Consider the following 25,270-nt stretch of genomic DNA (forward strand, 5'->3'; position numbering starts at 1 on the left):
GCATCGAGGTCACAATATAGTGTGCATTGCTGGGTGGCTGTGTCCCCCTCAATCAGGGCAGACGGAGCTGGCATCCGAGCACATGACGCAAATCGATGCAGGAGCAGCGGGCGGCAGGGAACTGCTGCAGACAAGGCACCTAGCCTGCCACAGCTCAGGAGTTACATTGCATTTCTAAGTATTCCTTCTCCCATCTAGGTCGATGGATACATAAAAACACGCAGAGTTGCCACAAATACTTGTAGGAAAACAAACGTACAAGAAGATCTGTATTTGACGGCGATCTACTACATTCGCTACTTGACGTTGCTCTTCTGACACTCTTAAGATGCATGGTATATAAGCTTCTACACACGTTAGATGATGGGATCCTATAGTAAACTTATGCTGAGGGTTTAAAGGGGTGTTCTCGACTTATATATACGGATCACTGCGAGGATCACTTATTGGTGAGAGGAAAAGGGGCATCATGAGGATTGAGGAAGTGAGCTCGACGACGAAAAAGCAACGAGTTGCAACACACACGCACATCAAAGGGCTTGGCTTGGCAGAGGACGGCACTGCCATCCCCTTGGCAGCAGGCGTGTATCAGATAGATAGCACTTATGATGCAATACTGTGATGCTTGTGCGTGTGCCAAAAGATGACAAGAAGAGCAATTTCGGGCATCGAGCACGCCAGATTCTGTTTCTATCCCTACTTGAAGGCATGGTGAAGCTGCTACTGACGCATGCCTTGCCTGCAGGCTTTGTGGGTCAGGAGCAGGCGAGGGAGGCATGTGGACTAGTTGTGGAGATGATCCAACTGAAGAAGATGGCGGGCAGAGCGCTGCTTCTAGCAGGTACAAGTCCAGGACTTACAAGGGATGCACGTGCTCGTTCTTTGGACAGAACTCAGATCTCAGTCTGCTTGCCAGGCCTTCGCACAGCACATCTACGCGCTTGACTGGGGGGGGCAGCAGCAGCACTAATAGCAGCCAAGTAAGGAGGGCGCGGATACGGCTGTCAGATGGAATGATGTGCCTCTGATTGTACATTTTCCCTGTGACAGGGGCGCCGGGAACAGGGAAGACAGCGCTGGCGCTAGGGATTGCGCAGGAGCTGGGCAAGAAGGTGCCCTTCTGCCCAATGGTGGGCTCCGAGGTGTACTCCTCAGAAGTGAAGAAGACAGAGGTCCTCATGGAACACTTCAGAAGAGCTATCGGTGAGCCAGCCTTCCTCACGCCTGGATATTTTAACCTCCTCTTCATCAGTCAGCCTGTCTATGCCGTTTGTAATGACCAGCATGAATTGCTGCTCAGCATTCTCTGAATTGTGGTCCCTGCCGGGGTCTCCCTGGGCCCAGGCGGGAGGTTAATTTCCCATACCTCATCCTAGAATGCCTGAATATCAAGGGAGCTGCGTGCAAACCATAAGATCGCGCTGCGGCGTGTTCACCCCAGCCCTGGTTGTAGATCAGCATGCAAATAGCCAGCAAACAGGTCTCACAGCGTCATGGGAGCTTTGCAGTCCCTGAGGTGCAATTTTTGCGGGTGCAGGGCTGAGGATAAAGGAGAACAAGGAGGTGTATGAGGGAGAAGTGACAGAGCTGACGCCAGAGGAGGCGCAGAGCCAGACCGGCGGCTATGGCAAGGTCATCTCGCACGTTGTCATCGGTCTCAAAACTGTCAAGGGCACCAAGCAGCTGAAGCTTGACCCCACCATCTATGACAGGTGACTCACCCTCTCACAGCTCTTCCGGTGACGTCCCAGGTCACAGTCCAAGGTGGAATCTTTGCTTGCTGAGTATGTGGGAGCAAAGAACACCACTTTCCTGCTCATCTTTGATTTGCCCCTGGTGACATCCTCGAAGCAAGGGGGAGCTCTCCAGCACATTGACAGCCAAGATGCTGTGGCATGTTTGGCCGATTAAAGCACCCTTTCTGTCTAGACATTGCATGGAAGGCACACTTAGAATTACAGACATGCAAGGCAAGGGACTGAGGGAGGGTGTTTGGGTATGTCGGCAGCTTGCAGAAGGAGAGGGTGAGTCCAGGGGATGTGATATACATAGAAGCCAACAGCGGCGCAGTGAAGCGGGTGGGTCGCTGTGACGCCTACTCCACAGAGTTTGACCTGGAAGCAGAGGAGTATGTGCCACTCCCCAAGGTCCGCCCACCTTTCTGCATGCTTGCTGCAGATGACGATGTTGTGCGTCTAACTCAGCAATATGATGCTATTCTTGGGCAATTCCTGAATTGCACTGTGGCACAAATGGCATGACTCTATTGCCTGACACAGCCTGCTCAAATTACGCTCACCGTCCAGGCGGCTTCGTCCCACACACTTCCAGAGTAGCATCTTGGGGACTGGAATCTCCATTAGTTTTGACGGCCTGAGACGCATGTGTGCATGCATGCATGCAGGGGGAGGTGCACAAGAAGAAGGAGATAGTGCAGGACGTGACTCTGCACGATCTGGACTCGGCCAATGCGCGGCCGCAGGGGGGCACCGACGTCATGTCCATGGTGGGCCAGATGCTGAAGCCCAAGAAGACCGAGATCACCGACAAGCTGCGCCAGGAGATCAACAAGGCAAGTCCTTTTCCCGATTGCACCCCACGCCGAGCACAGCTCATGATGCAAGCACTGTTCTTCCCGGATGAGAGTACCTTTGTCTCCATTTAAACCATGCAGTGCTTCCTACCGTTTCTTTCCAAAAGGAAAATGCTTGATGCAGTCTGACGTGTGGATCTTGGCACTTCTTGCCTTGATACAGTCCAGGGCGCACTCAATTTGATGTATTGAGGCAAGAATGGCAAGATTTACAGTCAGACTGACAAGCTGCGCAACACCACACTAAAGAGTAATGCACGGCTGAGCCAGGACTTCTTGTGACCAGTGAACTTGTCAGATACTTTTAAGAATTTTAGGTGTCTTTACCTGTAATAATATTATTAGCGATCTGAGGAGAGGAGGCCCATTGGGTGATCAGTACCCGCACTGACATTGACTTTGGAAATCTACTTCCGGAACACCTAGCAAGCTGACTCCAACAGCATTCCACTCAAAAATGTATTTCCATTGTACATACTTTATTTTTTATGTCAATAGAATATCAGGGGACATGATATGTTGGCGGTAATGTTGCTGCGCAGGTGGTGAACCGGTACATAGACCAGGGGGTGGCTGAGCTGGTGCCTGGGGTGCTGTTCATAGACGAGGTGCACATGCTAGACATCGAGTGCTTTACCTACCTCAACCGCGCCCTCGAATCCTCCCTCGCCCCCATCGTCGTCTTCGCCACCAATCGCGGAATCTGCCAGGCGCGCACCGCAGTGCTTGCCCCAAACAATATCTTTGAAAGATTCCAGAGATCTGAGTTCTCCAGCAGGAGACAGAGACTTGATGTATAGAGGTGTGGCAGACAGCGAGGTCTGCGAGGCGCGGGCGCTGTGCTTGCCTACATTACCATATCAACTCGTGAATCGACCAAGATTGGACAAGAAATGTCATGGGCGGGGCATCTGCCAGGGGCGCGCTGCATGGGTTGCATGCAGTAGTGTTTGCTGTTAAGCAAAAGGAGCAGAGACTGTTCTCTGGAAAAGTGCACGTGTGTGATCCAGTTGCATGGGTTGCATGGGAACATTTGGCAGGCTGGAGACTGTGGCCCATGATCCAAATATTGCACAGTGAGGTCTTGTGCATTGCAGGTGGCTTGCCTGTCGCCAGGGTTGGGTGGAACCTAGTCATCTGAAGTTTCCAAAGAGGTGCTGGAAATAGAAAGCGCGAGCGCCTAGGAACAAAGAGGTCTCCTGGATTATATCTGTAGGTGGTAGGTTGGCAGCTGACGTCGGAATTTCTTGTGGCTTGCAGATCCGTGGAACAGACATGTCGGCGCCTCATGGCGTCCCGGTGGATCTACTGGACCGCTTAGTCATCATCCGCACGCTGCCCTACACTCTGACGGAGATGGTCCAGATCCTGGCCATCCGTGCGCAGGTGCGCGCATCTCTTCCCACAGCCCCTGTTGCCTTTTCAACTTAAAATTCCTACAGAGACACATCCTATTTTTGGAGTGTGTCTTTTATATCTATCTCTTGACTTGTTCTTGCAACCTTCAAATTACAGTCGGATTGAGAAGTGGTGGTCTGAGGATCACCCTTATGCGTGCACAAGGCTGGTTCTCAAGCCGCTTCTGCTCCAGCCATATTGTTCTCTGAAGATTGTGGTAGCAAGTCAGCAATTTCATTCGCCTATGTGCACTCCATCTCATGCTTCTGGATGGCTTTCGGAGCAAGGAAGCAGTTTTGACGTGCACAGATTTCCTGCCGTGCCCTAAGAGCCCCACCACGTGAGTCAGCAGCCATTTGGTGCGCAACACTGCAGGTGGAGAGCATTGAAATGGAGGAGGAGGCCTTAGCAGCATTGGGGGAGATCGGGGAATCTGCATCGCTTCGGCACGCGGTGCAGCTGCTCTCACCGGCGCACGTTCTCGCAAAGTCCAGCGGGCGGGATGCCATAACGTCGGGTGACGTGGCGGAGGTGCACAGCCTGTTCCACGACGCCAAATTCACTGCGCAGCTGCTTGCCGAGCAGGCCGACAAGTACATCCAGTGACGCGCGAAAAAACCAAAAAAGGCGGAGCACGGAAGGCTTGAAGCGGCAGCGGTACAGCATGGAGCAGGTGGCATGTGACAGAGTAGCTGGCGCCAGCTCGTATGTGGACAAGCCGACAGAGGCAAGTCAAGCCCTGGTAACGGGCGAGTCATGCATATCAAAGCAGGTGAAACATGTGATTTTTGAGGAACTGGGGGCTAGCCGGCGAGATGAGTACGTATATGGTGAGGCTGGTCTAGGACAATTACAAATTACATGAGGATTGATCAGTAGCCTGCTAAGTGTCGGCATGATCATGATAGCTTGCAATTGCTTCAGCTGATTATTCTGAACAAATGCAATTGCAGGCTAAACATAGATGCATGTGCTGTCCTGAGATCATCTCAGGATGATCCTTGGTGGCACCACTCACATGGTGTTCAGCAGGCTGCAAACATCAGTTTATAAGATGAAGTTGCGAAATAGATTTAGTTTCGAGCCTTGTAAGGGAGCATCAGCTGCAGCTTGTGGGACCACCGGTGGCTGTTGGGCCACGGCGCATGTCAGGATGGATTCCTGCAAAGCCGCAGTCAGACAAATGAAATTCTTACAAGGAAAGTCTGCTGACTCAACTGACACATCATGGGCTTGGCGGTGAATTCATACCGCCGCTGCCGAAAGTTCAGGAGCGAAATGGGGGATCTGCGGAACACGGTCTGTGCCCGTGGGCCGCGTGCCGTACGCGCGTCTCGCACAAAATTGCCATGGGGCCACCATCGTTACAAATACCACGAGAATGCCCACAGAAGCATAGCAGGCGATCAGCATGGCAGCCGTTTTCCAGCCTAGAGACATGCACCTACATATGGACGGGGCTGTGGGGAGGTTGGGCTGTGAGTCTCTCCTGTTCGACGTCGAGGTGAGCATGTGTCCGGCATCGGGCTTCTCGGGGTCCATCCCGGTGTACCGTTCTTAGAATTGTAGGCACTCAGGGGTGTCACAATGCTTGCAAGGTCATTGAGGCAAAGTGAGCAAGCAAGCAAGGGGGTTCCTGCAGATGGGATATACTGGGATACGGCTGGCACGTTCTTTTGTTGACGTCGGCAACCTGGATTCCCATGTTCGCTGTCAAAGCTGCACAGGCAAATCATTCGTTTAGGCTGCACATACGTTACTTGGATTGCTCTGGGATGCCCCGCCCTTTAATCGTGAGTTTGTGTTGAAATCAGCTCGACAGCTGCCAAGCTTCCACGAGCGGAGCAACCGGGGACAGAGTGAGAGCCGCAAACGTTGCGGAGCGAGTGCGGTACCTAACACTTCCGCAGACAATCTTCGAGTGCCGGGTAGGGCCCTGCTCAAAACTGGTGCCCCAGAGTCAAGCTGCAACGGGCCGCCAGGGCAATGAATCGGAACTTGTAACTCCCCAGTCATTGTACGATGCCTGGATCTTCGTCATGGGGCCTTCTTTTTGTGCTTCTTCTAGGCAACATGGCAATTTTATGGGGTACTCCCACCAAGCAAATTCCTTAGCCGTTGCGAACGTTGGCACGACAGTATCGGGGAAAGCATATTCATCGTCTGTGGCCAGGAGAAGTATAGAACGTGATATATTTGCGGACGCTGCTTCTCCTTCGTCAGTAGACCACTTGAGTGCTTCTGGATACCTCGGGGAGCCTGTTTTTTTAGAAACCGCCGTGATCTGTGGAAAATTCGCCGTGGGCATGTCAGCATCGCCTCAAGTGCCCATGCCTAGGTCTAGCATGGGCACAAGAGTCGCAGCAGTCGATGGGCACAAACGGTTTTGTTGTCTATGCAATTGTCTATATGGGGCTTGCATTGACCTCGATGTGCATGGAGAATATCTTTGGGCCTGATGGTAGCACATTGCCAATGCAGCTGCTGCGGGATGTGCGGGCTTTCCAGGAAGCGATCCTGCGCGAGGATGGCAGACCAGACACAGTCGTCCTGGCCTCCAAGCTTGCAGCGGTCGGCTACAAGCTCACCATCAGGACAGCCCTCGGGGGCGGCTCTGGGCGCTCCTGCTTCCACAACCTGCACCACGAATTCCTGCTGGTGTCTGGGGACCCAGAGTTTGGAGTCCCCCAAGAAAAGGAGTACCTCATAGACCCCTACTTCAGGTGTGCTACTACCAAACCCCGGCCTCCATTTGATGAGCATTGCGTCATGTTTTACTTGTCTATGCTTGGGCAGGCCTGAAGCCAAATCCATAATTTAGCCATCTGAAGCCAGTCAATGATTTTGATGAAGAGTTGATGCTGTGAGGCAGCCTTCAGCATGTGTTAATGCCGCCATGCCACACCCCTGTGTTCCGTGCAATTATGCTGACGATTGCATGCCTTCAGGGCAACTTGTTTCGGTGCATGTCCGCTGACAAACACCATAAGACCATCCACAACTTGTGTCTGTCCACTCATGCTGATAAGGCATGCCATCTGGGCAGTTCCCTCTCTGCACATCTGCTGACAAAAGCAACTCGCCTTCTGCCGCAGGGATCAGTTCCACATCCCACAGCCGACGCCAGCATACGAGGAGCTGATGCGGCTGCTGCCGGCAGAGTACGTGGGCACATCAGCGCGGCTGGTGCCTCTCGTGCAGCTGCTGTGCGAGGAGATGGGCGCTGCTTTCGAGGCTCGTGCCATGACCTGCCCACCCTGGCGCCAGGCCAAGGCCATGCTCTCCAAGTGGCTCCCCACCAAGGTGGGCTTCCATCCGTTGGTATCTTTTTGTTGCTCTACCAGTGGATGTCAACACCTGCTGCGTGCACCTGCCGGGGGGGGGCACTGGTCTCGAGGAGTTGCTTGGTGGAGTATTCTTTGCTTCTGATGCGCATTGCGAGCAGCACCAACTCTTGACACATTCTTTACATTCCAGCTAGGGTCTGGTGGAGTCGACCCCACCCAGCAGTGTACTCTTGTCCCACACCGGCCAGGAGTCTTTGGAAAGTAGGTCAGAGACCCCTGAACAGTGCTGCAGACAAGAGCGTACAGAAGGAGGCTTCTGCCTGAATTGAGAAAAAGACACATTCAAAAGCAGAGGCAGGTAGGATGGTGCCCTGCAGCAATCTCAGTGCGCATGCGTGAGATGCGGCTTCAGACGTCCTTCGTGGATGGCCTCTGGCCTTGGCTCTGCCAACCATGCAGTAATTGAAACTAACATTACTAACGGTACAATGCATGCGCGGCACAGGTGAGGGACGTGGGCGTGAGTTCACCGCGCGCGAGTGACAGCTGGAACGACATGCTCAGCGCAGGAGTGTCGCCCACAACTCCTCTTGACCAGTACCATCCGCGCCTGCACAGCACCGGCTGCTCCCCATCCGGCCACAGCGCCAGCTTTGCCACCTGGTGAGACCCTCCCCTTGAGAAATTCATCCCAGAGGCAATGTGCGTGTGCAGACAAGCTGCATGTGAGGCCTGCCAGATACCTCTCACTTTTTGGACTTGCCACATCCACCCAAGGCCCGATTATTGGGCTCTGTACTAAGACCGCCCCCTGCCACCAGGGAATTCCTCCTTGTTGTGACCTATATTTCGTCATTTGCCACTGCCTTTCAGACTCGCAAGTAAGTCAAGAGCTCACCAGCATCACGGGTTGTGCGCAGGCAAACTGCGCAGACAGCTCTTTCCAATGTTGGTAACAAGATGTCCGCGCCGTTTGCATGTCCTGATCATCAAGCACATTATGCGCAGCTTTGATTCTTGTTCTGCAGTTGCATGAGGTCTGGTGAATATTGCCAGGTGGAACAAGCCGGCAGCTGCCAGCAAAGGGGAAGCGGACAACAGCGTCTCTGCGGCCAGCAGCCCAGGCAGCAGTATCAAGCTGGAACGCAGCACATCGCTCCTCTCGCGCAACCTCGCCTCCAAGGTGATGCATCATTGCTGCGGTCTAAGCCTCACACTAATCGTAGGGCTCCAATGTTTCTTGATGAGACGGCTCTGGACTTGAGAGCACCTTGGGAGCTGCCCGGCATCTGTCTTCAACAGTAGATTGCTGATAGGCACGGAGTACAATGTTTTGCATGGTGCATGCTTCAATAGTGTGTCGTTTTGGGGGATACATGGCTAGTTCTGTGGGAAGCGTCACAGATGTGACGATTATGTAGATCAGACTAGTACAAATCGGTCATTAGATGATCCCTTTGGATCAGAAATCAGTCATCTGGACCAATCTGTGACAAGAAGAGTGTCTTTCACACCTTGCACAAATCACCCTGTTTGGCTGCAAGCCTTCTATCTTTGCATCACTTCATATTGGGGCTAAGTAGGGCTGTGCTATGCTGTGCTGCAGGCGATGGCGGATCAGGCTGCAAAGGCTCAGCAGGCGGCCAAGCCAACTCTGGCGGCTCAGTTGCAGGCAGCGAACCTGGAGCGCTTCCTCAGCGATGAGCACCCGCCCATCCGCAGAGTCAAGATGGTCGGCCTCAAAGCAGGGCTCCTCGTCAGCTGAGCACTCACCGAGTCCAGTCAGCCGCCACCTGAAGCCTGCTGCGCTGCAAATGCGCAAGAGAATAGAACAGTTCGTGTCCCGGGTGAAGAACATTGTTTGTAGAGCCCAAGAGCAGAGCATCAGGTATCAAGGGGCGGCAAGCTGAGTGGGAAAGCAGCGGCAGGAATACAGGAGCGGAGTGCTGTGTGCGCGCGGTGAGGTACTTGGGATCCTGATTACTAGCCAACAAATTTCCCCCTGGGTGGGACAGCTTGTCTCTGCTCGAGAGATGTTCGGCAGTTCAAGGTGCACTCAACGGCCGGAGTTGTTGAGACTAATCGGCAACGTGCACAACGGTCAAGAATGGCTGAGTTCAAGCATTGGAGTGGCACTTAATTCAACCAGCTGGCAGCAATGGCAGTTGAATGTGAAGTTTCTTAGTCCGCGTAGGTCAGAACGAGTGAGACTGGTAGAATGCAGGCTAGTTGTAGCTTTTGCTGATGTTGGACACCAATGCATACTGTTTTTTCACAAGTTAAGCATGCTGGCCTTGCAAGAAGGATAGCTGTCACAATTACGAGCAGAAGTTTTCCTAGTAGCCATGCTTTTCGAGAGCAACAATTTTGACGCTAGTGAGTCTTTTTTTCGGTAGGCCTTACCGGCACAATTTGATTGCTGTCCTGTCTATAAGATCTGCCTGAAATCTCATATGGATCTGCTTGTATGATATGATTTTCCTGCCTGACTGATTTATGCTGCAAAGCTGGTGTAGGCTCCACATCGAGTTGTTTTGCTGCAGAGTGCTTTTAGATTGCAAGTTGCCAAGCAATAGATCCTCATCTTCTAGATGAGATAGAGTGTCAAGTAGAAGCTACATAGACAGTGATTAGACAGTGCAGTCAGATCAAAATGGATGACAGAGATACGTGGTTTATGAACCACACTGGATTCTGCTGTCCTGTCGGCGATACAAGTCATGTTGCACTAGATTCTGCAAGGGTCTTCTGCAGAACAGCTTTGTAAATTGATTTGAAACACAGCCCATGCCTGGCCCCGCATGCAGGCTTACTGCAGCTGTGCTGGCATGTACATGCATTGACCATCAACATGGATATGTGAAAGATGGCACCCGCTCATATTGAAAAGACGATGGAGATTCTGTGGTTGTACGGATTATTACAGCTTCAGCCAGCTTCCACGAGAACCGAACGAAAGGGGCGTTTCTGGATGCTGACAGAGTTCGATTTAACGACGAGGACCGTGATATCAACAAGTGGGAGTTGCCTGGTTCGCCAGAGACCAGGGAACTTAAGGGTTCGACAGGAACTCGATCCCCTTCAGGATCCAAGGCTGCATGCGGATCCAGTCAGGGGACAAGTTGAGGCCAGCCATGCTGGTCGATAACAACCCATGGCCGCAAAATCAAGGTGCAAGAATAGAGTGATCACTCCTCGCCACAGCGCGCGTGCTTTTGCCCCGACGCATGATTGGGACCTGCGCAGGATTATTAGAACTTCAATGCAAACACTGAGAGTACCGTATTGGGGCGGAAAATGCGCAAAGGTGCTACTGGAACAGCCTGCTGGTCTGCTCAAGCTCCAAAAAGTGCGCAGACAGTCATGCCAATCGAGTGGACTTGTCACTGACCTTGAGCTATGCCAGGTAGCAGTGCATGCTGTTCTACAAAGTGAAGTATCAGCCCCCCTGGAGTCACCTGCAGTAAAGGTAACCAGCTCAAAAAGTGACTGCTATCTTTCTGAATTCAAGATGCCATGCTCAGCTCCTGCGCGCGTTTGTCCAGAAATTTCAGTCACTAGAGTACAGCAGCAAGCACTCACTAGGGGAAGGAGTGGCCAATCTGCTCCTGTTGGCAGGTCTGGCACCTCGCTGGTCGAGGATCTGAAGAGCTCCTCTGCACGCTGCAGGCTGGACTGCGGTACTTCCAGAATTCTGCCGGTGCCTGCAGACTTGAAAAAGTACATGCTGCGAAGACACAGAACGAGATGGAAGGCAACATCAGATTGAGGCACGGTGCAAAGGCAGAAGAGCAATCGATCGCCCTGCATACCTTTTGAAATCTTGGACTCCCATTGCTTGGGCTGAAGATGAGCATATGACCTCCTCCGTATTTTCAGTATTGTCATGGGTCACCTTTGTCCGTTTCTGAGCCATTTCAGATCGCAAAGACGTTGGATTCTGGCTTTGACTGGTAAAACACGACACTGTCAAAGCACCGCAGAAACGTTCTGTATTTACGAACTATTTCTGTAATGGCATTGTTGGGGATACAGCAGGCCAATGAGCTTCACAAAGCAGCCAGACTCGAATGGCAAAGATATGCTGGGCACGTGCTGCATGCTGCGTGACGTTGACGATTCAAAGACAAGTGCTGCGATTTGCAGACCAAGGTAGACGACCAATAGGTGAAGACATCCTTGAATAGCAAGTAATAATAGAGCCTGTGCTCAGTTCTAGCTTGTAGATCGGCACGAGAATCGCCCAATCCAACTTGATCTGGACTGATGTTGTGTCCAATAACATGGAGTCTTAATTCATAGCATCTAATGATCACAGAATTCCAGAAAGAATGACAGAGCCTTGCTACGCATTCTGTTCGTGGGACCACGATGGCTGTACAGCAGGCTTGTCTGAAGATGGCCAATGTCAAGGGTCTTGTGGCAATTCTTCAGGGCATCAAGTCTTCCCACAAAGCACAGGTAGTTACAAATGCTTTAAAATGCCTATATAGAACACACCTATTGTTCCGATTCTGCCGTTATCGGACCAACTCAGCGCACCTTCCTTGGTACAGCTGTGTACTATGTCCATCAACAGTGATGGCATCGCCATCCGCTGGGAGGACGCCTCGAAGAGCCTGCAATCGTCTGTGTGGCTCTCCTCTGAGGCAAGTGTCTTACAATCATTGTTTGTTTCCTTCTGTTGGCCTCAGGGGAAATACTATTCTCCTGCTTGAGAAGCACACATTGACCAGAGCTTGTTGCTGCAGCTCTTCTCGCATTACGATTGCCCCTGGGCCAGAAAGCCTCTGGGTCTGCACTTTGCGCGATTTGTGGACACTCTCAATGTCTTCGCGCTGGGCTCGGGAGCAGAGCTTGTGCTCAGATTCCCTGGGCCGAATGAGGAGCTCATCTGCGAGTAGGACATCGCATCCGTTGCTCATGCCTCAGTTTTGACACCCCGGTTGACCTTTGTTTTGAATGTAGCACTTGACAGGGCTTGCGTGTCCTTTGTGCACAGAGCTCCATGGAGGCTTGAGAGCCATCAATCCTGAAATGCCAACGTTGCACCAGTTGCAATCGAGGCACTCTCTCAGCTTACCACTGATGTTCTACACAGGATGACAGAGGATGGCAGCATGGCGCAGCTCTGCACCTATGCGCGCATAGACAGCGTGGAGGTGCCCTTCACTGGAGACTTGATGGACTCCTGGGAGGATCCAGCGTCTTTCTTTCTCATGAATGGTGACTCCCGGCGCCCTTCTAATCACCATTACGTGTATATATCCCCCACCATTCTGGCAGCGAGTGATGGAGGTAAATTGACAATGGAATGGAGTTTCATGGTCTTTCATAGTGAAATAGTCACGAGCACATGCAGGCAATGCATTGCAGCACACCAGCGATGGGTCTGGCTGGTCTAGTTTCAATTGCTTGCATGATAGCAAGAGGTGATTAATTTTGGCAGGGGCGTTGCTGAAGGAGACGATTGAGGATCTGGAGTGGCCCTCGGGGGGTCTGACAGTGGAGGCCTTCTTGAGACGGGACCCCCCGCTCGTCACGCTGTCTGCCCACGGCCTGGGGGACCTTACAGTCACTCTGCCGGTGTGTGGGCCCCATCTGTTGCCATTTCTGACTCATTCTTGGTCTATCTTTTCATGAAGACAGCACACACAGCAGCTGCCAGGCTGCCACCCACGGTCTGCAACTCACAGAACTTGGCCAAAACCTTGCAGATGGTCTCAGGAAAATTTTGCATCCATGCCACAACAGTTCCTGAGGCTCTGAGAGGCGAGCTGTGTCTTCTGCCTGCGTGCGCCACCCATGAGCAGTCCACGGAAATACTTCTACAATGATTTAGCTTAGGGTTAGGGGATATCAAGTTAGGGTTTAGGGAAGGGGCCTTTATAGGAACATTTTTCCACGGGGAATGCAATGGTGGATTTAGGGTTTAGGGGCGATAAAAGGGACAAAATAATATAATTTTCAAAATCACTGTAAGAACATTCTTTGTCGCGAGCAGTGCAATGACTGAGAGACACCTTGGACTGCAGGCGTCCAGGCTGGATGGTTTCCACTGCGCGGCGGCGGAGGTGCGGCACAGCTACAAGCACAAGCACATGCGCACCGCATTTGCGCAGCTGCCCCACTTCAAGGACGCCTCCTCCTCCGTCTCCTCCAAGGCGAGTGACCCTCTTTCTTATTTTCCCTCTGCAGCCCACAGATTTCCGCTCGTTGTGCTTGCTTTGCGTCCAAGTTCTTTCCTCGAGCCGGAAATTGCCATCGAGAGTGTCACAGGTTCTTGGCTGCTGGATGGCCCTTTGGCTTTGCAAATATCAAGCTCCAGCTCTGTTATGAGGAATAGATAATGTCCTTGTTTCTTTGCTTAAGCAAGGTATAAATTGACCTGAGAAACCGGGATCTGGTGAACTGAAAAGAAATGCAATGCAATAGTGGTGGGTGGATGTGGCGAGTCCATCAAGGGGTAGGATTGTGGCAATCTTTAACTGCAGCTTGTCTGCGAGACCTACCTTGCCTTTTGGCGAAAAAACCGGGTACAGTAATTACAACTCTACAACAGTAAGAATAATAAAATTAGTGATTGTTATGTGGACGTGATTGGCACAGGTGTCCATAGACCGGGAGGGGTTGATGAAGGTGACTCACATGGTGGGCCTGACTGGAGGGGCAGAGGGTACGCTGCGTGGGACAGCGCCCATGCCAGGGGACACTCAGCGATCGGCCGCCAGCCACAACATGGCCATCGTGCAGTTCCTGATCGTGGCCGAAGAAGAGGACATGGGCTGACAGGGCCTTGTGCCAGTATAGCATTTTTTTGCAGATCACATGGCTAGATCTAATACCCTTGTGATACTTTGCAATCTTTGACGGCTCTTCAGCCTGGGTTGGGTTTTAATCGCAGCCCACATAGGTAGTTTCTCAGTGGCAAATGATGGCAACATGAACTTGTGGGACCTTCAGCCAGTGGCACAGTCCAAGCGCAGGTCACATGAGTGCAGTTCTTGCTCGATGCAGGATCCTTTCGGAAAAGAGCATGTAGTTATTCTTCAGCCTGAGTCGAAAAAGTTACTGCACCTCACATGATATTCTGACAGTTCTTGATCGTGGATCAAGAGGAGGACATGGGCTCAGGTGGTCTTGAGCCAAAGTGAACTACTTAATCCGAATACGCTTTTGAACAATCTTCACCTGATCCCTGCTGACCTGCAGGATCTTATTTAGGACCCTGTGTCAGACATTCAGAAAGAGTGCATATTGCAGAAGGGCATGGGCAAGAGGGAATGGAGATTTGAAGATTCCTGTAGCGATATGGCAGTTTTATGCGAGTGGGCAGGCTGCAGCGGCCTGGTGCTTCAGATTACAGTTGGCTGGGCAGCGAAATGGAAGCAGGCGTTACAATTGTGTCATGCTGATCATTATTGAAAAGAAACCTCTCTATTGTCCTGTCAATCTCATGGCTGCATATGATGACTACATGACCCCGCCATCACCAATAGGGGTCTCGCGGTTTCTTAGCCTTTTTGAGAAGCCATTTTGGGTCATCATCCCGATGTTAGCAAACCTCCTCAAAAACGGGGTGCTCTTGCCTGAAATTCTCAAGCACATCAGACTGATCTACGCGCCACTTCACCAGTGCAGGCACCCACTCGACGGCCAGCTTAAAAACTGTTGCTTCCCTTTGCAAAGAGCAGCCCGGCACGCTCATGCACAGCCTCTGCTGGCGCATCATAGTCTCCCTCTCCATGGCCCAGATGAATGGAGCCCTTAACAGCCGTCAGCGCACACATGCATGCATCGGAGTCCAGGGCAGGGCTGTGAGTAAACATAAGAATAGAACAATTTGGGAGACAAGAACCAGTGATCTGGAAAGCATCCGCAAAGGCAAATGCGTCTTTATGGAGGTGACTGAGACTCCCAAGACAGTCCCACATAATCTGAGCAGGCCTGTTCTGCCGCTCTATAGAGCGAGGACCATACCTATCCATTTCACACATCATCCGCAGCTGCAACCCTTCTTCTGACTCCAAGAAGGCAACACAGGCCGCCACCCTGCCGGCCCCAAAATCGCTGCAAAGCTTCTCCTAGCAAACCTTGTGAGCGCATCTGTCTGCCTCACGCCCAGGAGGGGACCTTTTTAATTGACGCTGCAGGTGAGCTTCTCCAGCTAGCCTTTGTCATAGGAGCATGACACATCCAGCCGCCACCTCATCAGCGCCGGGAGGCACTCCACTGTAAAGCTGCAGAATGGGCCGCCCAGAAACAGTAGCCCGGCGCGCGCATGCACCTCCTCTGCTGACACCTGATGTCAACAACAGCATTGAATATCAAGAGCAGCACTTGCCACATAAAAAAATCTGCTACTGTATGGTGGGGTGTCCGCAGATTATCTTTATAAAAGTTTGACAGGATTTTCTGTGCTGCAGACTAGGGACGCCCACAGTCTCGCAGTGTCTAGACAGGTCTGCAGTACTAATCAGTAAGGTTCACATGATTAGTAATTGGTAGGGCTGCAGGGCGGTTAGTAATGGTTAGTCATCATATCTCCACGTCACTATCTGCCTGGCCCAGGTCGATGCTGCCATTCAGGACATGTGGCTTCAGCTCTGTAATCAGCTGCAGCGGCTCGAACCGCTTGCTCATGACAAGTCCGAGGATCTCTGCAACGCGCGGACGGCTGCTGCACAGGTGCTCATGTGGCCACCTGTCCAAAGCATGCGCTGCACCTCAATCGCATGAGTCATGTGCATGCATGCACCTCGATCGACCGTTTCACGCTAGCCTGGAGCTGCTCCTCGGCGTTCATTTCGCCTGCCTTGGACGCCGAAGGCGAGCTGAAACCTGGAGGGTGAGCTTTAATTGTCAAAAGATGCATATTCACGCCAAAGTCACATATCAGGGCCCCTGATTCTGGGGCAAGGGAGGAAGGCCTGCTGAGTGAGAGTATCCTTCAGGGAATGACACGTTTGAAGAGCCTGTTTACCGCAATTAGGGCATCAGGTGAACCAGTACATGTCAGAAACAAAGAGCAGAAGGGGATATCTCCTTACCTCTCTGTCTCTTCACAGTTTTAAAATGAAGCGAAATAGCAATCCGTGGTGATTTTTCTCCCGTCCCGTACGATTATGCCACAGGGACGGCTCAAGACAGGAGAATACGAACGCCCTGCTTCGTTCGTAACATTTGAGTGACTCACCGAGCTTATTTTGGAAGCTTACTTCAAAAATTCTGTGCCATGTAATTCTTTTTTGAAGGATTTTGCACTTTTGATGGTGCTTTTAATATGTTGCTTTTGAATGCCATGAAATTTCCAGTGCAATTTCTCGATGCCTGACCATTCTGCATGCCAAGCAATAATTCAATGATGTCCAGCCTCATAGATATAATATACAGTATTAGCTTGCTTACATTGCAAGATAATTTGTCACGGTTGCTTTGCATTGCATGCACAGGGACAGATGCACGTTCATCAGCTTTTAACACGACCACAATGCTCTTCAGCGGGCCCCTCAACACAGATCTGGATCCAACCGCATTCCAACCTAGCCTAGGCTACTTTCAGACACTTACACATTGCCCACATCACAATCTGCCTGTGCATATCTAATTCAGCTGTGGCCCAAGTCGAACATCTATTGGACTTGCAGGGCCTTTGCATTTTGAAGATATCGCTGAGAGCGCTTCACGGCAGTCATCAGGCGCACATCAGCTCCAAAGGATCATCACACCGCTCACCAGCGGGAGACCTCGCGCCGGGGCGGCTCATCGCGCGGGGCGTCACGCGCGCCATCGCGGGGGCCGTCGCGGGGGCCATCGCGGCCGGCCGGGGGTGGCGCCCCCCGGTCGCGCAGGTGCCGCGGCACAAACGCGCCGCCGCGCGCCGGTGGCCGCTCGTCAGCCCGCGCAGCTGCGGGCGGCTCCGCCGCCCTTGCGCCGCTCGGCTTCCACTTGTCTTCGTCCGCTGCTGCCGGCTGCTCGGGTGCGGCTGGGGCTGCGGCCGCCGCCGCCGGCGCCGGCGCTTGCTCGGCTGCCGGGGCTCCTCCGCGCCTTGAAGGAGGCACGTAACCTGCACACATTGACCCAATCCAGTAACTATTATGACTGACGCATAAATGCCCAAACAGCATGCCTCAAGGTCATAGCTGCCTACAAAAATAAGCCAAAAAATCACACACACCCCGAGGCAATGCCGGCCCGGCCCACATACCGCATTAATCGACCATCACATATGTAGTCGAGACATATGTAGCCGAGGCACAGGTCACATAAAATGCTTCTGTACAATTTTCTAAAGGTGTCTAATTGCGCACCACCAGTGCGCCTGGAGGGCGGCACAAATGCGCCAGAGCTGGGCGCGGCGGCGGCGGCCGGGGGCTCGGCGGCGGCGGGCCGGGGTGCGGCCAGGAGAGCCTCGCGCTCCTTGCGCTTCTTCTCCTCGATCTCGGCCTCCTTCTCGCGCTGCTTCTTCTCGATCTCTGCCAGCTTGGCCTGCCGCTCCGCCTCCTCGCGCAGCCGCCTCTCCGCCTCCTCCCTCTCCATCTCTTCCTCCTCCTGCACCCAAAACGCTTCTTTTGGTCAGATACAAAATCCCCTGGGCTGTTCTGCCGGGTCATGAGACGCTGAGAGATACCCTTGTTTGCAGCAAGAAGATCTGCTGCTGGCCCAATCAAGAACGCAGGGGCCTTCTTGCAGGTCGCAAGTAGAGACTTGAACACCCCAGACCATGCTCTCAAAAGATGGGAAAATGGTGCCCTTGCATTTCCATGGTAAGGAAGACTTTCAAATTAACTTCCGGGTATTTTTGTCTCGGGATACTGTAAGCATGAGAATTACAAGTTCGGGCGCACCTTGCGGCGGCGCTCCTCGATAATCTGGCGGCAGCGGCGCACGTACTCCTGCCGCCTCAGCAGCTGCCGCTGCACCATCCGCTCATGCTTCTTCTCCGCCAGCCGCGCCTCCCGCTCAGCCTGCAGTGGGGACCCGTTTACTCAACTGCTCATACAAGTGCGTGACTTCTACGATCACTCACTTCGTCGATCCTGTGCTTGTCCAAAATGCACAGGCACGCACCCTGACATTTTACAAGAAAGGGTACCCCAGAAAGCACTTGGCAGAGAGTCCCTGCACGATGAAATTGGTGGAGGCACAATAGCCTTTGCTCCCCAGAACTCCCACGGTGACACTGGGCGGACATGATTCAGAATGCCATTAGGGCATGGCAGCGGGTGCTGCAAAAACCAGGAAAAATCAAGGTCGGGGCGTGCCTGCAGCTGGGCGAATTCGGAGGTGCGGCGGGCCTTGATGGCGGTCTCAAAGGCCTCCTTGTCGGGCAGGGTCTTGAGGAAGCGGCGCTTCTCCTCAATGTCCACCTCCCATGACTTGCTGTGCGCCACCTTAAATTCGTCCTGGTCCTTGTGGAAGCGCTCCTCGTCGCCCTTCAGCTACGCACACAACCAGACACCGTGCATGTCAATGCCACTGGATTTTGCCCCGACTAATATTGCAGCAAAGGAGATCCCCAGACAGGCTCCACCTGTGAGGCTGAGCTTCGCAACCACAACTTGTCCCAATTCACTTCTATTGCCAGCATGTCTGCAAGGGAAGTAGAAGCAATTGTGTGTTCGTTACAGGGGCACTGTTCACTTATAACCGGCAGTGCAATGATGGCGTCAAGCGCATGATGCAGTTGCTCAACAAGACAATAAGTTAAAACCCTCCATGCTGCAACGGCAATACAAGTAAGACTGTTAGAAGACCAATGTAAAAATGATTTTAATGCAGGGAGGACTAGTAGCGGACCTTCTCCTGGAAGGCGGCCTCGAGCAGGGGGGCCTCCTCCTCGCGGCGTGCCCTCTCCAAATGGTCCATGCGCCTGCTGAGCGCGTGCACCTTCTTCTCCGCCTCGTCACGCGCGCGCTGCTGCTCCGAAATCACCTGACAGGATCCATTCCACACTGCATCAGCTATCTTTACACTTGATTCAAGCCTCATTCTTGAAGGTGAGGGTTTGCCCTGCAGAAGCGCCAGGGTGGCTTGCCGCCAGGGGATCAAGACATTGTGAAATGCAACATCCATCACAACAGGCTTGCCTCATCGCATCTGGCACAGAGGACTAATGCCACGCTTGATCCAAGATCACAGAAAGAACATGCTCCACAGACTTCCCTGTACTCCAAACTGACTGACCCACTGTGGTGGTGGGGGCATGCCAGTTGGGCGCACCTGGTTCATGAGGGTGGCCTTGTCGAGGGTGGCGCCGTCGGCGATGTTGAGGCGCTTGGCGCCGATCTTCTTTTGGGCGGCCTCCAGCATCTTGCGCGCCTCCTCCTGCTCCCGCTCCTCTATCTCCTTCGCTATCCGCGCCTCCTCACGCTTCAACCTGTGTCGACACAACCCACATCCGTCACCTCTCAATATTGTACCCTCCCTAACTGCCCTCTGCAGTGCTGCACAAAGGGTGGGCAGGTACAGCCGCGCTTACATGCCCAACTGCAACCTTGAACCCTTGTTTCCATCCTGATCACTCTGCTGAGGTGGAGATGCCGGTAATGAGAGGGGCGCATTCTCCCGTTGACCGGAATCTCGACCTTGGCAAGTCATTAGGGCGGCAGAGTAGACCTTGAAGTGTAAGGGACGGAACTGTCAGGCAAGAAGCCTGCAAACCTCTCCTACTGTTTACATTCCTTCTCTCATGCGTCAGGCAGCTGTGTGTCATATGGGTGGGGTCACCAGCACGGGCAAAGCAGCAGGATGCTGTGACCAACCAGGAAAGGGCACTTGTGGCATGAGGGGAAAGCAGCCCCACCTCTCCTGCTTGCGGCGCTCCTCTTCGGCGGCGGCAGAGATGCGCTCCTGCATGAGGCGGTCCTGCTCCTCCTGCTGCTCCAGCGCGGCTGCGTGGCGCTCGGCGTCCTCCTTGCGCTTCTCGATCATCACCTTGCGCGCACGAGCTCGGCTGTTCTCCATCTGCGCACTCGCCAATGCGTGCGCCAGCGCCTGAGAGCATTTGCGAAGGACGGGTCAGCGATAGCACAAATGCAACGACTAGAGAGGTCCATGCTGTGGGTCCTATCGCGATCAACAAGTCATCGGGTGCAGACAGTACACTGCATGGGGCCAGGTGCTACTTAAAAATCAGCTCGCCCAGCAGTCGGGACGGGAGGGGTGAGGAGGGCCGCGGCCCACCTTGGTCTTGAACTCGGCCATGGAGGGCGTGGGCACGGGGTTGATTATGGTGAGCGCCTTGGCCAGGCGGCGTGCCAGGGTGGAGATGTTGTCGTGCAGCCGCTCGCTCTCCAGCTGCAGCGCGCCAAAGTGCACCGTGCCCACCTTGTGGTCGATGCGCACCTGCACAACCATATACAGCATTCAGCACCTTGCTGCTTTATGTGCATTATTATGGCATGCTTTGCAGCTGGAAAAGAGGCACGTTGAGCTGGCACCTGCTCATGCACGTGGTGCACCCTGCCCTCAAGTGCAATTGAAGACGCACAAACAGAGGACATGAAAATACAAACTCTACTTTTGCTCCTATTACTGCGCCCAAGGACGGGAAAATTAACCACAGAAATGAGCAGGCGCCACCATTATCAAAGTTGTACTCACTGACTCCACGGAGTCAGAAACAGAACTGTGCAATAAAGGGCCCTCAGTAGCACAAACCCCTGTGTTCGCCAGTCTGCTCTTTCCCAACACCAACACCCCAGCAAGGCAACAATCAAAAGAACTATGTACCTGGAGGTAGCCGTGCTTGACGGCCTCCACAACGAGCTGCTCCACTTCGGAAAAGCTCATGAAGGGGATGAGGGCGGCCAGGCTGGAGATGTTCATGCAGCTGTACACCTCCGACAGCTGGCGCAGCACGCGCAGCACCGCCACCTGTGCGCCACGTCAGCACATGTCAGATAGACTCTTTCAGCACCGTTTATTATATAATATGAAAGACACAGCGTGGCCAACAGACAGATCACCCCCGACAGCGAATTTCAATGCTGTTGCATGACTTTGAATTAGATCTGGACTGGCGTGCAAGCCTGCCAAGCCTGCTGCAAAGGTCCCTTGACAAACTTATAGGGTCCGCGATGGCACATTTGTATTGGATCAGGTTGTCAGCAGAAGTGCTTGGGCAGTGCCTCTCAGCAGTAGCGGTTAGTTATGATGTGCAAGATAAGGGGGGCATGCCTGCTGCAGGGCGTGCTTGTACTGGGTCAGGTTGGCCTCCTGCACCGGGCTAGCCGTAGACATTGGGGCGTCCAGGGAGCTCAGCTTCTCCAGCAGTGGCGCCACCTGTTTATATACCGTGAAACTACCCATGAGATTGACGCGATGACATTCCGCACAACAGCGCCACTCATCTTAAGATTATAACACCGACCTTGCACCGAGAAGCTGGCTAAAGAAGAGAATGTGATGATACTGTAGTGCTGTGCGCTCAAGTGACAAAGCACTACACATGGACTGACAGGGCAATTGAAATCAGCACTAGATTGCGTGGGTCAAACAAGGAATGCTACAAGAAGGGGGCAGCCACCTGGGCACAGAGCTCGAGCGGGGAGAAGTCGGACTCCAGAAGGACGTAGATCTGGCGGACCTCCTCTGGCACAATGTCAACGATCTTCTTCGCGCGCAGCTCCGACAGCAGCGCTTTGCGCGACAGTGCCGACCGCATGTCCCGCTTTGCATCCTGCAACCAAAATCATGCAAAGCCACGTCAAGGGCCAGAAGGCACATGTGTCCTCCTCACACCCCGAGATGTTTTCTGTCCCTGGTGAATGGCACGCACACAGTACCAGCGCTGTGACTACCTGACAAAGTATGGGCCCACCGCGGCGCAGAACCTAGTATGACACTAGCTGACTGTGCAGGCTCAGCAGTGCACAGACTGCATGAGGTAGGCATGCCCACCACTGTACTCCCCAATCTTGAGAGCACAAATATCATGCCCCGTGATCTGCAGCAGGATGTCCAGACACTTGTAGGCAAATTTGTGAAGGGAAGAGTGATGGAGAAGCGGCGCACCACGGAGAAGCCGAGGAGGTTGGCCATGCGCATGGAGCGCTCCTTCTCCTGCTCGGCGGCGGCCTCGGAACGGGCGAGGTCGGCCGCGCCAAAGGGCGGGATGGCCATCGCGCTCAGCAGCACGTTGGCAGCCAGCGTCTGAACGTCCCCGCCCGTCAGATTCTTGTTGTATGTCTTCGACAGGTTGTACAGCTTGTACCACGCGTACCTGCGCGCACACATCATCCCAGCAATCAGACACAACCCCCCATGGTTCAGAAAACAACTTCCCCATGCAAACATGTCGTACTTGTACACGAGCACCCGCAGCTCCGTTATGGCCAGAAAAGCGCCAGTCACGTTTCACATCCTCACAGCACCAACCAGTCATGAATTTCCTGCCTCGTTCTGTAGGGGATCAGATTGACCACTGGGTTCCAATGTCCCAGCTTACACTGACAGATGAGGCAAGGTATTAAGAAAGACGGGAACAAAATTGCTGCAGAAGGGGATAGAGGGAGGCAGGCTCTGCGCACCCGTTGTAGAGGTGGGAGTCTGAGACGGTGAAGATGCGGGTGAGCTTGGCGTAGTACATGGCCATGAGCTGGGGCTTGGGCGCCTTCTTGCCCAGCGCTGCCAGCCCCTGGATGTCCTCCACGCTCCTGAACGCCTCCTGCCACAGCGCCAGCTCACACGCCACCTGCGCGCGTCAGACACCCCAAATTCTCACCCGTTCTCAGCACCTTATGTTGCACAGATCATAAACATCATGCATCGCATCGAGCCCACGTTTGCGCGCAGAGGGCTGCCCCCACCCTTACACAGCCACAAACAACTCTCCACCTCTGGAACGTGAAATGTCCGCAAAGCCTGCCTCAAAACAACCGGTTTCCAACACCTTCCAGGTGCCCAAGGAAGGGGATAGCTTGTGGCCAGCAAAAGCAAATCACAGATGAGCAGGGGAGCTTGACTACAAGGGGAGGGCACGCACGCGCAGCTGCTCGAAGCGGGTTTCCAGGTAGAGCTGCAGGGAGTCGGGGTTGGTCAGGTCCGGCCTGTCCCTCTGGTCACGGTACCTGCAATGCACATTGATAGCCCATCAGGCTCCATCACCAGCGCTTCTCAGGGAAAAACTCTTCCTATCACCACAGTAAGCCCAGTTGTACGCTGGCATGGCAGCATGCAACTGCATGCTTGTCTCATTCTTACCAGCCAAGCAAGAGTCACTTCCGCAGGCCAGAATCAATTGTGGGCCTGGCTTCTAGACAGCGGATGCAGCAAAGCAAGGTCAACCAAAGCTCAAAACACACCCAAGACCTGCCGATGTGACAACAGCAATCAAAAACACTGCACCGTCTAAAGAAACACACAGGTCTTCACATCACAACATAGCTAGGGAGTGCGGTAGGTAGTCTAATTAACGCTCAACGGTCCGTTGAAATGGCATCATGCAGCAGTGTTCGGTCGCAGGCAACGCACTTGTTGAGGTTGGCGAGGTGGTTGCGCAGGATATCGCAGAGGCGGCGGAACTCGGTGGTGCGCTTGTAGGTGAGGCAGAATTGGAATGCGCGCGTGGCAGTCATCGCGTACAGCGCCTCCAGCCGCGAGTTGTTGCGGAGGATATCCAGCACGCAGCGGTACGTCTCCCACAGGAACTTGAACCACGGCGTCACCTGCTCCCTGTCCGTGCGGTCCTGCATGCATGCGCCATGTGATTTCACTGAAAACCATACTCCTTCACCTCGATGAAAGGCCTGCGAATGCTACCTGTGAGACACTCAAATGTGTCACAAGAGCCTGGTTGATGGTGGGGCACTGGGCAGGTGCCAAGGAGGTGTTCAGGCGGACAATGCTTTTGTCCAATTTCTGTGTAGAATACAGTGGTTGTGAAGGTGGTTGCGAGTGGTACCTTGCCCTTCTCCCCGCTCACATAGCTGAGCATCAGGTCCTCTGGTGTGGCGTCCACCTCCAGATCTTCCACATCGAGAGACAACACCGTCTGCACACCACCAGGCTTAGTAACAATATGATTCGATAAAGTTCAGTGGTTGCAATCACGGTGAATTCCTAGATAGGGTGCTCCATCTGGAAGTAGAAAGCCTATGATCACAAGCTTCAACTACTCTGCTCAACGACGTACAAGTAGATCCATTCTTTCCTAGCTCAACAGAGTGGAATCGGCAAATTTACAATGAAATTTACCTCTGCAGCTTTCGACTGCGCAGCTTCTGCTTTGTCTGTGGCTGTTTTCATGAAATACTTGATGACCTCCTCCAACGAGCTGATGTTGACTTGCTGGCAGACATTTCGATAGTGGATGAGACCGTCCTTTGCATATCTTCCCTTCTTGAGCTCCACGCACAGATCAATGTATCTGAACATGATCTGCTCCAGCACTTTGTGCCAGGTGCGATGACGCTTTGAAGTGATAACATCGTGCAGCGTCTGAAGAGCAGCTCCTCTCTGTCCAACGACTATGAGCTCCTCTGCACGCTTGAGGGCATTCTCAGGCTTCTGGAAAGTGTTCCCACGATGGAACCTTGACCCCATCTTTAACACCTTTTCCCCGCTCTACCGGGCTTTAGCACAGGCCTTCTTCGGGCGGTCGCAAGCGTGAGAAGACACTGACAGAATCAATCAATCTGCTCGAATTCCTAGTAGGAATGCATCACAGGAGAAACGATGCAGCACCAATGCAGGCGGCGAGGGCGAGAGTTCCGATACACCAATACCCCTGGAACGGATAATTGGAGGGATTTAAATTGAGGGATGGTGGAGCACCGAGCCTATCAAATCTGCTGGAGCTCCGAGTCAGATTCGAATGAGGAATGACCATCCCGAGCGCCACGTGGCTCTTGAGTCAAGCGAGTGCGATCCGGTTGCTGGTCATTTCAAGTGTTGACACCATTCCTATCCCTCCCCCCCTGATCAGGAACCTGTGCCACCTGAGGTGGTCTGGTGAAAGCTTTGATGAAAATTCTCTAGCATGTTTGGG

The 25,270-nt window shown here is 53.3% G+C and overlaps 4 protein-coding genes across 4 annotated transcripts; 3 read left to right on the top strand and 1 right to left on the bottom strand.

The window, feature by feature from the left end:
- Positions 1-469: 469 nt before the first annotated feature.
- COCSUDRAFT_37760 (DNA helicase) lies at positions 470-4,597 on the top strand (the record flags this gene model as incomplete). Its single annotated transcript, XM_005644937.1, has 9 exons — positions 470-581; positions 746-841; positions 1,051-1,203; positions 1,538-1,712; positions 2,009-2,147; positions 2,405-2,572; positions 3,136-3,303; positions 3,854-3,979; positions 4,367-4,597. 9 exons carry the CDS (start codon positions 470-472, stop codon positions 4,595-4,597), a joined length of 1,368 nt encoding a protein of 455 aa, XP_005644994.1.
- Positions 4,598-6,466: 1,869 nt separating this feature from the next.
- On the top strand, positions 6,467-9,043 carry COCSUDRAFT_57601 (hypothetical protein; the record flags this gene model as incomplete). Its single annotated transcript, XM_005644938.1, has 5 exons — positions 6,467-6,714; positions 7,087-7,294; positions 7,784-7,941; positions 8,335-8,461; positions 8,885-9,043. The coding sequence occupies 5 exons, from the start codon at positions 6,467-6,469 to the stop codon at positions 9,041-9,043; spliced, it is 900 nt and encodes a 299-aa protein (XP_005644995.1).
- A 2,401-nt stretch (positions 9,044-11,444) lies between these two features.
- Positions 11,445-12,789, top strand: COCSUDRAFT_67371 (hypothetical protein). Its single transcript, XM_005644939.1, has 5 exons — positions 11,445-11,739; positions 11,835-11,927; positions 12,030-12,178; positions 12,380-12,504; positions 12,742-12,789. Exons 1-5 carry the CDS (start codon positions 11,650-11,652, stop codon positions 12,750-12,752), a joined length of 468 nt encoding a protein of 155 aa, XP_005644996.1. The 5' UTR covers positions 11,445-11,649; the 3' UTR covers positions 12,753-12,789.
- Positions 12,790-17,445: 4,656 nt separating this feature from the next.
- On the bottom strand, positions 17,446-24,825 carry COCSUDRAFT_30620 (hypothetical protein; the record flags this gene model as incomplete). Its single annotated transcript, XM_005644940.1, has 17 exons — positions 17,446-17,829; positions 18,126-18,245; positions 18,543-18,719; positions 19,078-19,212; positions 19,501-19,657; positions 20,084-20,274; positions 20,464-20,625; positions 21,013-21,156; positions 21,256-21,280; positions 21,482-21,564; positions 21,809-21,961; positions 22,297-22,504; positions 22,812-22,975; positions 23,267-23,351; positions 23,755-23,969; positions 24,185-24,274; positions 24,478-24,825. 17 exons carry the CDS (start codon positions 24,823-24,825, stop codon positions 17,446-17,448), a joined length of 2,841 nt encoding a protein of 946 aa, XP_005644997.1.
- Positions 24,826-25,270: the final 445 nt, after the last annotated feature.

The sequence above is a fragment of the Coccomyxa subellipsoidea genome, assembly GCF_000258705.1.
Source record: "Coccomyxa subellipsoidea C-169, whole genome shotgun sequence".
NCBI lineage: Eukaryota > Viridiplantae > Chlorophyta > Trebouxiophyceae > Coccomyxaceae > Coccomyxa > Coccomyxa subellipsoidea.

Excerpts from the sequence above, each read along its gene's own strand:
- COCSUDRAFT_67371 (XM_005644939.1), top strand. The coding sequence starts at position 11,650 with ATGGCTGTACAGCAGGCTTGTCTGAAGATGGCCAATGTCAAGGGTCTT. Across the intron at positions 11,740-11,834 it reads AGTCTTCCCACAAAGCACAG|CTGTGTACTATGTCCATCAA; the intron begins GTAGTTACAAAT and ends TCCTTGGTACAG. Across the intron at positions 11,928-12,029 it reads CTGTGTGGCTCTCCTCTGAG|CTCTTCTCGCATTACGATTG; the intron begins GCAAGTGTCTTA and ends TTGTTGCTGCAG.